Raw genomic sequence first — 12,882 nt, 5'->3', positions numbered from 1 at the left:
GAATATGGAGATTAGGCTATTAGATTGACTATGGGGTGTGATTTTTTTTTTTTTTGTCATAAGTTAGTTTTTCATGAAATCTAAGAATCATCCCGCACCAGTCTAACTTTATGTGTCTAGGTATGGCAAATGTTTTTTAGCTTGCTGCCAAAGGAAGAAGCAAAATGTTGGTGATTTCACTCTGTCAGGTAAATGAAAATAATTCAGTCAGTCCTCAGGCAGGTGGCTCTGAAGTAATCTGAACTTAAGTAGTCAGATCCAAGCCATTAATCTTTTTCCATGGTTCATTTGGTAATCGGTCAGTGGTTACCACCTAAGTAGTGGTAAAGGCTGCCTAGATAGTATAGAATTTAATAATCATATTATTTTGAGGATGGTGTATTGTGTATGGATCTTAATGTTAATAGAATATTTGGTTGATGGTTTAGAAACTGCTCAGTATATGTCTTGGCATAAATCTTCTGATGCAGTCAAGAGCAAATGGTTAAGCAGCATGCTAAGCTCGAAGGATTTCATGTTATAGGAAACAGTGAGGTAAATAGTTTTTAAAAAATGCCAAAATTAAAAGCTACATTTCTGTGATCTCAGAGTTTTATCTAGATATAATGTATTTCTGAGAAACAAAGTGGACTTTGATTCAGGATTTGTAGGTCTTGGTTTCCTTGGACGTGTTCTGTAGGTGGTAGCCCTTCATGCTTCCTTGTGCTTATGAAGCGTTGCTGCTGTTTCAGAGGTGTGTCTTTTTTGATAGACAATGCCTTGTACTTTCTAGAACTAACAATGTAAGCGCTCTGTTCCTCTCAGGAACCCAAAATGCGCTTATGTCAGTCATCCTTGGTAGCTTGCTTTCATGTTTTCTGGTTAGTGTGCTTAAATAGATGTTGCCTGTGCTGGCTCAGCTAATACAACCAAATTTACCTGAGTGTTGTGGCCAACATCACCTTGAAAGCTGATAGCCAAGCAAGGACCGTGTTTTAACAGGGATCTTCCAAGGTCTGGGGGCTGCATTGTCCCATTGCTGCCTGCTGGAGCCAGGTGCTATGTAGCCAGCATCCTCCTCTGATTGCTGTGCTCCACTGGCTGTTCCTTGCTCCTTGTGTTGATTTTGCTGACTTTCTGCCATGAAGGCTTTTCATATCTGGCTTCTGCTTCTTTTACTGCCTGCTTTGATTAGACCTGTGCTGCGTGGCACAGTAATTTATATTAATTTGGGCTGTGACTGACAGGCAGAATCTGCTTATGTTAGGAAAGCTGGGCTGCTTGTGAAGCGTGTCCTGAACTGTTGCTTAGAATGAACTATTATTTTGAGAAATAAAAATTCTAGCTAATGATACGTAGGTGTTCTGCTTACTAGCCTTGTCATAATGTTTAAATAAACATGTCTCTTGCTGTTGATATTTTCATGGAGACAGTTTAGTTTCCTGGCTAGTATTTGGATTCATTGAATTTGTAACAAGTGTCTTCTGTGCTTTTGTATTTTTGGCTGCTGTTGTATGCTTGCTTTAATGGAAAGTAATAGTGCCCTTTGAACTGTTTCATTTTCTTGGTGTGGAAACTTACAAGCTGAAATGTACTTCCTTGAGTAGAGGAAGATGTTACAGAACAGTAGAAGGTTGTCAAACATAATGCATGTATAGGATGCCTTTTGTTGTGGTTGGTTGTTTTTACATTGGGTAGAACCTTGCTGATTTCACTGACCCAGAAGGTGCAAAAACATAGATTGTTTCAGAACTTGAAGACAATAACATGTGCATCAGGTAACATGTTCTGGAATGTGGTATGACAGCAAAGAATGATAAAATTGAACTATGATCTGAGAAGAAACTGGGTGCTTACTGAGGTGAGGCTTACCAGACCAAAAAGTAAAGAGAAGTCCTCAGTCCTCAGATTCCAGTCTCTTGAGGAGTAATTTCCATTTGGGTTCTTGCCTTAATTTTTCTATGAAAAGATCTGGAACGCAGTGTATGTGTTTCATGTAAAACTTCAGCATCTCAGGGTCATTTTTGTGAGAAGAGTTTGCTTTTTTTCCTTTAACAGTTCAACGGGAAGTCACTGTATTTCAAGAAATCTGGAATTACTATGACTGTTATTGTGGAGCTGTACTTCAGCTAGGTATGCATTAGCACAGCTACACAGCTTTGCTTGAGAAGGCTGGAGTAGGAGGTGCCCTAGTGACGGTGAAATGAGGTGGTTGCACGCAGATACTTCACATAAAGGTGCTAGGCACCAGTGCGTATCTTCTGCTGTGATATATGAAGTGGTACTAATGAGGAAGGAAAGGCGATTTCCAGCGCACTGGGCCCTGCCCTTGCTCCTTGCATGCATTAATAAATGGCTGCAAAACCTGCCAGGAGTGACCTTACCTATTCTTGTAGACTACAGGTCTTTAACTAGGGAACCTCCAAAGCTCCCTCTCCTTTAGGGCAGGCAAAGGCAACTAAGAAATACCGTAGTCCTTGGCAAAAACCTTCCGATTTTTGGTAGGGGCCCTGTGGGGGGGGGGGGTGGCAAACAGACCACGGCATAGAAATATGAACAGGAGGTCTGTAGGGCTTGAATCCATGGAGAGAGTCAGGGTTGGAAGAGATGAGTTGAAGAGCCTGGGGCTGGAGGGTGCTGCAGCCTGGATGGCTGGCCGCGGTCTTTGGGCAGAGCAGGGTGCTGGGTGCGGAGGAGACAGCAGAGAAGGTAGGGCTGGATGGACCGAAAGGCTGGCCTAGAGCCAGACCGGGAGTTTCCCACACTTGTTTTATTTTCTGCCTTGTCATAGCCCTTTTCCTTTCTTTCAGTACTTTGAACCTAGTTGCTGTCTTTTGTTCCTTTCTTATTTCTAGATCCAGTTGAACAGCTGCAGAAAGGTTTAATAGTGTATGCAGAGCCTGAAGTTTCCTCTTTGGCCTCCCTCTCCTCTCTGCAAAGCTCTTCAGTATGATAACGTCATCTTCTGCAGATTGTGGATGCTTGGAGGCATGATACATAACTGGGTAGCGATGCAAGTGGAACTGAGATGAGGGAATTGTTGCCATGCCATTTTAACTCCTTTGGTTTTACTTTTCAATTTACCATTAAGCCTTGGAAGAGAATACTTTTGAAAGGTTCAGCTAGTTAACTGGTACAACTTACCTCATATAAATTAACCTAGTTTAGGACTGAAGTTACTTTGTCCAGATTTGTGTTTTGGGAGATGAATTTCAAGATCAGTCTTTTTGTGAGGGTAATAAGATTTGAATGTCTAATAGCTGTTACAAATAAGGCTTTGCTGAGACACTGGTGAAAGTCTTTAAAAGCAGTTGAGTTTGCTGTTAAGTCGTCACATCTTAAGCAGATGAGATGAAGGAGTCAATAGGGCAACAGCTCTGCATGTGGATTCCCAGGAGAGTCCTCTAGCAATAAAGTTTGTGCTTTTGCTAAGTATGTTTTTGAAATATTTATCTCTTGCCTATCTGATGCCAGGTGTGTTTACCTAGGCATCCTCCCCAGAAATGCTGGCAGTCTTCGTTGTTCTGTCAACTGTTCCGTGCTCTTATAGTAAAACAATTTTTGCTTGTATAAATCAAAACTGATAGAAATGTCAGTGTTAGTTGTGATTCTCCAGAGTTAGTGGGTGGAAAAATACAGTTATAATTCAAATATTAACTTCAGTTTCATCCTGTAGAAGTGAATTGTTCAGTTAATTGGAACAAGTGGACTCTTTAAGATGACTTTTCATTCTTGATAGCCTTGGGTAAGTTAAAAATGGACAAAATACAGTGATAGTGGATCAAATGTCTTTAGTGTATAGTTCTTAAAATGTTATTTTTATAAAGATCTGCAGTGTGAATGGGGGGAGTTAGCCTAATTACCCAGCTGTTTTTGCTGAAGGCAAAGGTAATGATTTGCATAGTACCAGAATAAATTAACTTCACCAAGCTTGTGGAACAGGATTTTTTTCTGGCATGTAATTGTGTAGCCTAAGAGTTAGATGCAGTTTACCAAAAAGTGATGTTTTTCAGATTTATCCTTGGTATTTTTTGCACTATGGTGTGAAACCACCTTCTTTGAGAAAATAAAAAGGGACACAACCTGAAGAAACACAATTGTGGTTTCCAACAGTGCTGCTGGTTTTGTAATGCACCCTAATTTAAAGGGAACTTCTGAGGTTCACTGATCTATTATTCCATCAAAATACACCTGCCCTACGTGTGATCCACAAAAATCTGTTCTGTAACTGTTGGAGGACGAGAAGGTTCTGTTTTTGAAGTTAGTAAGCTTTCGTGTACCCTCTTGCTTATTTGTGGTCCCTTCTCTTCCCCACTCCTCCTGCCCCCAGTGCTGTTGTGGCCAAATAGCAGTGCTTAAGTTGCACATGGCTTGGGAGCGTCCCACGTGCAGCTTGTCATTTGCTGATTATACCAGTTAGCTCGTTTTCCATCTTATTTTCCCCATATGTTCAAGGACTAAACCCTTGTGCCAGACACAGTAGTGTCATTCATCATGGATTATGCTGACAGCTTTGCTGGGCACGTGGGATCACAGAGTGGGAAAGGGGCTTGGTTGTGGTCTTACATGTCCTGATTCCAAGGCTCTGTAGTTACTTGCTTACATACCAGCTGCACGAGTTCGCAGTGGGGATTTGTGGGCTGTACTGTGCCCACGGAGAGGGGCAGGTTTGGAAAGCTGGGTGCTGAACTGTGGGACTGGAGAAGATAAGAGTAAGGAATTAAGAGTAGAGCATTAATCTCTTCTTTCACTTACAACAACCCTCTTTTGCTGGAAAAAGAATGGCATGTGCACATACACGGACACAAATCTCATGTTCTTTTGTTACCTTCTTCATCCAAAGTCCCTTGTGACAAGTTCACACAAAACTGACCTGCTGTTTGGCACATTGACCTCCCTAATGCGGGTGTGCTGTTTGAAAATTTCATAAACAGTCTATTTTAAGGAGACTCCCAGCTGAGCTGTTTGTCCTGTTCTCTTTTTTTCCCCAGCTTAGTTATCGCATTATCCATTTGCATGTGCTTTCTTCTTGACTTGGGCTTTGAGATGACTTACCTCAGTCATTTTAATGAAATATGAAGTTGTTTACTGTTCCCAGGTCAACAAATCTCTCTGGACTCTTGACTTGTGGTTATGTAAAAACTTTTGTTCACATGAAAGATAAAATAAAATTCTCGAGTGTTTTCACTGCTCTTCAAGTATCTGATATGTTGAACCAATCCAGTTGGTAGACTAAATTTGCTTTTCTTTTAGAAACAGAATTGTGCTGAAGTGTTTCAGGGAATGTTACCTCTTTATATTGGATAAGCACGTGATACTTGAACGCCAGTGACATCTGTCCTCAACTGCTCTTTGATGAGCACACTTCAGTTTCTTTTCTGGCTTGTCTAATTTCCCCTACTGGGAAATGCATTTGATCTTACTTAGCCTGTTGTCTGCTTAAAAAGCTTTACTTTTAGAGAATAGGAAAACTCCATTAGGTGAGAATGTGTTTGTTTTTTCTGTGTAGCAAATTGTAAAAGACAGGAGCATGTCTCTGGAGTCGAATGAATTTCTGAAAACTTAGATCTGTGTGATTTATTGAATGTTCCTTCTTTTTCTGTTATTTAGGCCCATGCCTTCCCGAAACCCATGGCTAACTCAAAGTTGCCTTCTCTACATCAAAATGTGTTAACTCTGAGCTGCAAATGGGGGTGGGAATGCAATTATGGAGTGCATTAACTTTGTGGTCTTAGCAGACGCCTAAGCAAGCTGATGTATAACAACTGATCCAGTCAGGAAGATGATAAAATGCTTTTCCTGAGGTTATTATATTTAAAGAGAGTATTAGAAAGTTCATTTTGGTCAGGTGATGTAGAACTGGTATATTTAATCCAATTGCTATTTGAAAACTTACAATTCAAATGTGAAGACTTTAAGTCTTCACAAGTAAGAAGACATCTTACTGAAGGGTCTTAATAAAAGTCTCTTAAAATCGCTAGATTTATTAATAATTCATTACCAGTTTCTTTCTTGGTGTGCACTTGGGGAGAAGGGGAGGGAACAGAAACCCCATGAGAGGAAGAGGAATCCTTTCTTGTTAAAGTCAGAGCCTTACTTGCAAAGGAACTGGCACAGATTCCTCTTGAGTCACATCTTCAGTTCAGTGAAAGCTGCTTTCTGTAAATAGGCATTCAGAATTTGGGTTCTGAAAATGCTGTTTCTAGTTCCAGCAAGACTTGAGGCCAGGTAGGAGAGCAGAAGCTCTTCAAGAGAAGGAAAAAGTATAATGAAAGAAAAATTCAACCCTGTATGGTACAAGGACTAGAAACACAGTAAACTTGGTGAAACAAATCTTAAATGGCTAAGAGGAGTTTGCTGTTAAATACAACATTTAAGTCAGATAGCCACACAAGATCATAAATTTATGATAGATTTGTACAAGAAAACCCCACTTCCAACTGCATTGTAATTTTACATCTGTTGTACTTGGTGTGTAGTGGCTGTGTACTTCTGAAGGTGATCATTCACTGGTCTTAAAACAGTTTAAACTGAAGAGAGTGCTTCTTTGTTCCTTATTTTCCTCCGGCTTCTCATGGCTGTGTGACATGTATCCTCAGAGAGCACCTGCAGAGGTTTCAGCTCTTGGTTTTGTACTTCAAGTGTAGATATATAGAAGATGAGAAAATAAAACAGCAAGTGAAGGTTCCTGGTTCAAGTCTTTTGTAAAATGTGCATCTTCTGAGTATTGCTTTATTAAATGGGAATAGGTTAAACAGTTATATCTTTCCTAAATTAAATTCAAATTAGCTGCCTTGTGTTTAGACTCAAAAGAAATTTGAGAGAATAGTTCAATTTTTATTTGAAAGTTGGAACAGTATCATCTTGTCTCTTCAGGCTCTCCAAGTCCAGTGTGTGATTGTACCCATCTCTGCAGTGTTTCTCTCGATCGCTGACAGTGCGCGGGGAGAGGACTGGTTCCCTCTCCTCCCTCTGCACGGATGTGGCGTGCAGAGCACCTAATAACCAATGCAAGGAGCAGAAGTGTTCCTTCTGTGTGAAATGCTTGTCAGGTCATGATAGGGTTTAGTTTAAACAATTTAAAACGCAGTTGGAGGATGAGAGTTTTTTAAAGGTGTAGTCTTAGGGCTCCAGTTCAACTTTTAAGTAGGTGTCAAGGGTGCTAAAAGAACACAACACGTGGGAAGCAGATGTTTTATTTGCAAACCTGAATTCATACTGAAATTAAACTGTATTTCAGGTGTGGATCCATCCTTGCAAGCAGAGAACAGAGTCCCAGGCTCTTCACAAGCTACCGCTGCTGTATCTAAACAGCAGAAAACCCGTTCTACCAACTCGAGGGATGAACGCTTCCGATCTGGTAAGGAAAAGAAATGTAGCTGAAACATCGGGTGTCTCAAGAGGAAAAGTGTACCAGTAAAGTAGTGCCCTCACCTAAAGAAAAATTTGGAAGAAGTGAAGAGCTAATGAATTATTTTTCAAGTAGCTTTTTGTACTTCTATAAATGAGTGATTTTGTTTGGAAATGCTAGGAGAGGAAGAAATCATAGGCCTACCTTTTGATGTTTTTCTTATTGTGAATTTTACACCATGCTTAATAATTTTGTTTACTGAGTAAACAAGATTGGATTTCCGATCTGTATAACAGTTATTTAAATATTTAGAGGACTACAGCATGTGGGCTGTGGGGTTATAGGATTGATTATCATATTTACTGTAACTCTCATTCAAATATTTCCTGGTTTAAAGCAAGTGCACAAAAAAGGGAAATGTCACAATGGATATTCTACATAGTTTTAAATGGACACCACTGTGACGAACCTGTTTTGGAAACTTCTGTGAAAATACCAATATCCTCATTACATCCTGTTCCCATTGTTACTTTTCAGGTGGTTGAAGTACACTGTTTCCCTGTGAAATTCCTTGTCACAATAGTGAGAAAACACACGTGTTTGGAAGCTTTTCTCTCCTAAATACCTTTGGACTTTTAACTGGAATTTTTTCTCTTTGTTTTCCAGGGTAATTATATGTCTTGGGATAAGAAGTGCAAGTGATGACATGCACTGCACATCCTTAATATGTTGCTGGTCTTGCATCACCTTGCTTTGCAACTGCTTGGGCATAGTGGTTATTGCATCATATTTGCATTGCTGACATTTAAAACTTCGCTCCAGAAATGGGGCTGATATGCCTGTGTGGGTTCCTTATGAATAACTGGAGGATGAATGAGGCTTTTTGAATATTCTGAGGAATATATATGGATTCCTGGGGAAGATGCATGTGTTCAGCTATATTCAGAATGTCAGGGAAGATTGCATAGTATCAACATTAAATTACGCGTTTAAGAGTATGGTCATTTAAATTCATTTTTGCATTTCAAATGTATCAATATAACCTACTGCTGAATATATATACTGGGAAAAAAACCAAACAGATTTAGTGGTTGAATTACAGCCATGATTTCCATGTTACTTTGTGACCAAGTGGATTCCACATAAACTCAAGCACAGCTATGAATCTGATAGGAATTAATTAATTTTAAAATAGCATGTGATGTTTTTAAACTAACAGAAATAAAATCTGCAAAAAGAGCACAGCTATAACAGGGAATACTTGGGAACCATTATCTGAGAGAGCCAGGAGGGTCTAGAGCAATATGCTGTGTACATGGACAGTTTCCCTGTCTGAGAGGCTCAGATGTCCTATTTAGTTTGCACTGAGGATACTTAAAAAAGCAAACAAACGAAACAAGAATTAAGTAAACAACCCTGCCATATTATTGGTATTGTTTGGGGGAAATTTGGCATTGGGCTCATTACTTTTACAGTGGAAGACGTAGAAGTGGGTGGGTGTTAGCAAGTTCAGCTAGCATACTTGCTCATGAATAGATGTGGCTTTTAAATGTTAGTCTAACTATCAGTGCTAATTATCAGGGCTTCCTCTTTTCCTAGAGTTAACGTTTCTATGGCCTTGTTGATTTTAAATTTCTATAAATTGACTTTTAGCGATTCTGAACTAGTGCTCCCAATCTTGTCAGTCTAGAGCTCAGCCAATATTTTTACATTTCAAGGTGAGTGTTTCTGAATGACCCTGAGAGTTCAGGCAGTCCTGCCAGTGGACAGTTAATTCCAGATGAAGCCTAATGTGCAGGGACTTGGGGTTACTTCTTGTAATTATCACTGTGCCAAAACACTAGGTAGTACTTCGTGTGGACTTCCACATCCTCATGCAGTTTCCCATCACTGCATTGCTCACTCGTGTTTCATTAAATATTCTTCCCTAGAATGTGTTCTTCATTTTGAAATTTAAACCTCTGTGGGGGGGGAGGTTCTTAGTTGTAAGATATGTAATTGGATTGCTTTTTCCCATCAGTGATGTATGACAAGGTTTAGTGTGCTCAGGTGGTATCAAAACCAAATAGTGATGGTTTTGCTTGACTTGATTTAGGTTAAACTTATGTCTGTGCAAGGTAATGTAGATACAGCTTTCAAGAGCCAGTACTTTTTTCCCCTTTTTCCTCTCTGATTCTTAGAAAAAATTCTTCAGATTTATTGCAGTATTTATTCTTTATCTCAATGAAGAGATAACCTGGAAGAAAAACATCTATTGCATGTGTTTTTACTCCTTGAAAGCGCTACTACTGATGGTAATAGATGTTGAATCATCTAGTTGATTTGAATATGAAAATGCTTCACATAGTTGTTCATAACCACTCATGCTGTGAGATTTACGTGTATGTAGGACACGAATGGAAATGTTGACATCTCAGAAAATGCCAGTTACTGCAAAGTAGCTTCATTTTGTTCCTCCCAATACTTTGGCTTAGAAAGTGTCACAGTTTTGCTTCACAGAGCAGTCCCAATTTATCTGAGAAATTCTAGCTATTGTAAAAGCATTTTCTGCCTAAAGAAAAGATTCCACCACCACTGGCTTGAAATGTTGTTACCTTTTAAAATTTCCCTGTAAGCTGGCATCTTACCTGTTGTGAAGGACAAACAGCTTTAGGCTATAATCCTGGGTATTTTGCTTCTATCAGTTGCATGCCTTATTTATTTTTCAAACTTTTGAGGGCAGTGGAGGGGGTGTTGCTGCTTCTTTTTTTATTCCACTGCTGCCTTTATTTCTTCTTATCTTTGCATCTCATCAGTTTGCTGTGTCCTTTTCAAGAGTAGCTGATGAGGGTGGGATATAACTTTTAATAGAACAGGATCTCTTTCTGGAGCAATTATAGTTATTTTAGAACCATCAACATAAATTACTTAAAATAAGCAAATGAAACAATTTTGCCTTTTTATTAATCTGCCATTTGCTAGCTGTAAGCACATTTTTTCTATAGCTTCCCAGAGTTGTTGTCCATTTAAATGAACTATAATTATCATCCACATATTTTTGTCTTCAAGCAGTAAATTATTACCAAAAAATTTCCAACAGTGAATACCATCAGTACATACTGTAGGCTACTAAATTACCTAAGAGTTCCTGGAACAGGAGATAATACTAGAGGCTTTAACTAGGTTTTCGTTCTTTTGAACGATGACAGTGTGATGGAGGAAGTGAGAAATGCAGAGACTTCGCAAGCATTTGTCAGTGATAAACATGAAGATCCTCATACCCTCACTTCAGAGGATGCTTGGTGATGAGTGTATTGCTGGTGCTGCTGGCTTTTCTGTCAGGAGAGGTGTGTGGTTACTGGCAGAGGCAGTGTGCCTTCTCCTGCGCTGAGTCCCACTGCTGCCTGGTTTTGGATAAGAACGCAAATGAGTTAGCTGGTAAGCCTTTAGGGCATCTGAAGAAGTTTTCCCAGCAGCTATGTTTTCTCTTTCCATTCTCGCACTTTTTTTCTGGTTACTGTTCTTCAGCCTGTTGGACATACAGCTGTAATATACAGCCTGCTCTCCCAGCTTCCCTGGAACAGGATACAGAGATGCATTTGGGGAGCTGCTCCAGGTGAGGAACAAGTCTGTGCAGTGCGCAGGGGTGATACCTGTACATATAGCAGCATGCTACATACAGCAGCTCTATCATTTCATGTGAACAGAGCTTGATCTCACACTAATCCTCTGTGCTCTGCCAGCCTTCCTGTAGTTATACTAGCTTTTGAAAAAAATATTTTTACTTTTCCCCTGGCAATCATTCTCACAGGGATGCAGTCATATGGGACACTAGGTTTGCAGCAACCCTTTGTAGAGGCAGCCAGTGCTGGTTGCTTTAGTTGCTGGAATTTGGAGATCTGTGAGCAGCAGGGAAACTGGTCGCCCTATGAATGCCATTTTTTCTTCAAACAACTGTAGAAATTCTTCCTCTTGTGCCTAAGGCAGGAACTAGAATCAGAGGCTGATGAACAAGTAGAGGCTGCAAACAGGAAGGAAAAAGGCCTTTCTAATAGCTGGAGGGTTTGGAGCATAAGAGCTTAGGTGATTTATAGTCCACAAACTGTGTCTTAGTTTTCCTCCCCCATCCTTTTTTTAAGGACACGTAGAAGGAAAGAAAATGAGAATAGGTACATAAAATGGAAGAGAAGATTATGTGGTTTACTACAGAAGAGGAAGGAAAAAAAAATGTTTTGAATCAATAATAAATTGTTGATGGTTGGTTGCAGCTTAATGAAGCATGGAAACCTAGAACTATTTTTTCAAGACTTCTGCTTTTGAATGGCAGTATATGTATTTCTTGCTCTCTTTGGTATGCATAATCTTCATGTTAATAAGATGCTGGGCTTGTTCATCTCTTCCAGTGTTCACTGTTGAACATTTGTTTTCCCTCTTCTCAGAAATATGCTGTATTACAGATCACATTTGATCTGATTTTAATGACTATTTAATCCACTGAAGAATACTGAAGTCCCCAGTTCTTACATGTTAAATAAGTTTCATGTTTAAGAATTTAGTAATAGACAATGGTAGAAGCTTCTTTTTGCAATTCCAATATCCAGTTAAACCTCAGTTTGTAGTATTCATGAATTCTTGTACCCTAAATGTTCTGCTGCTTCAAAATTATTTCATCCCTTTCACTTTTTTTTGGTGAAGTCTGTTTCATCGTGTACGTAGTGTAGAAAAGCTCTTAAAGGAAACATGGAACAGGAACAAAGCATTCCAGGGAAGTGAAGCTGATTAGGTACTTTGTTTAGCTGACAGAGGATGGTCCTACTCAGTTGTTATCCAAGGACAAGATATTAAAAGAAGAATTTCAAGCTGGAAATAGTTCTTAATGAGTACAGAAGAAACTGATGAGTTAAATCAGCACTATAAAAACAAAACATGAAACAGAATAAAAAATCATCCTTACTGTCTTTTGCTTGCATTTTTATTATCTAATGTCGTATTTGCCATGTTTTGGGGTGAGAGTTGGGAGGGCTAAAGGAGGTGGTGCTGATTTTGCCCTCTGGAAATGGAATTAAAAAGTAGTTCCCATGCTTGCGACCACCTATCTGTGTGATGTTATGACCTGTCCTGCTCTACTTTGTTAAAGTGCTTCAACACACCCTTGCTTCAAGCTAGTCCTTTCCATCCCCTAAATGGGAATTCACAAAAACTAGCTAAGAATGCTTTCATATTTTATCTGCAGTGTTATTTAATGACTTAATGAATTTATATGCAGACTACAAATCTGTGTTACATTTCTCTTCTGGAGAAAAAACATTTATGTTCCCCTTCTTCCTACCAGATGTTAATGTAACAAAAATGTCTTCTGAATTACATAGAGATATGTGCTTGCTTGAAGTGGATGCATCTAATAGTTACTATCCTTCTTAAAACATGCAGCTTGGTTCTGACTGAAGGTTCTGCTGTGGGAATGTGTCCTGCTGAATTGGTGTTTTGCCCCTAACTTTTAAGGCTGCAAAAATAACCTTGAATTTAAGTGATATTCTCAAGTCTATGGACAGCAGTAATGTCCCTGGGACATC

At 39.4% G+C, this 12,882-nt stretch overlaps 1 protein-coding gene across 6 annotated transcripts in view; it reads left to right on the top strand.

Moving 5' to 3' along the window:
- DIP2A (disco interacting protein 2 homolog A) overlaps positions 1–12,882 on the top strand; it is a gene marked incomplete at its 3' end in the record, with an annotated part of 122,215 nt that overhangs the window by 46,681 nt on the left and 62,652 nt on the right. For all 6 annotated transcript variants that reach the window (XR_013930254.1, XR_013930255.1, XM_080400721.1 and 3 more), the window contains exon 3: positions 7,220–7,339. Coding sequence is in view for 4 of the 6 variants with exons in the window: in XM_080400721.1 (XP_080256847.1) it covers positions 7,220–7,339 (120 nt within the window). The remainder of the gene's footprint in view (positions 1–7,219; positions 7,340–12,882) is intronic.

This window comes from Falco punctatus (genome assembly GCF_963210335.1).
Source record: "Falco punctatus genome assembly, chromosome: 8".
Taxonomy (NCBI): domain Eukaryota; kingdom Metazoa; phylum Chordata; class Aves; order Falconiformes; family Falconidae; genus Falco; species Falco punctatus.
Note: the sequence above shows the minus strand (reverse complement) of the source record. Positions and strands in the feature narration are given on the sequence as shown.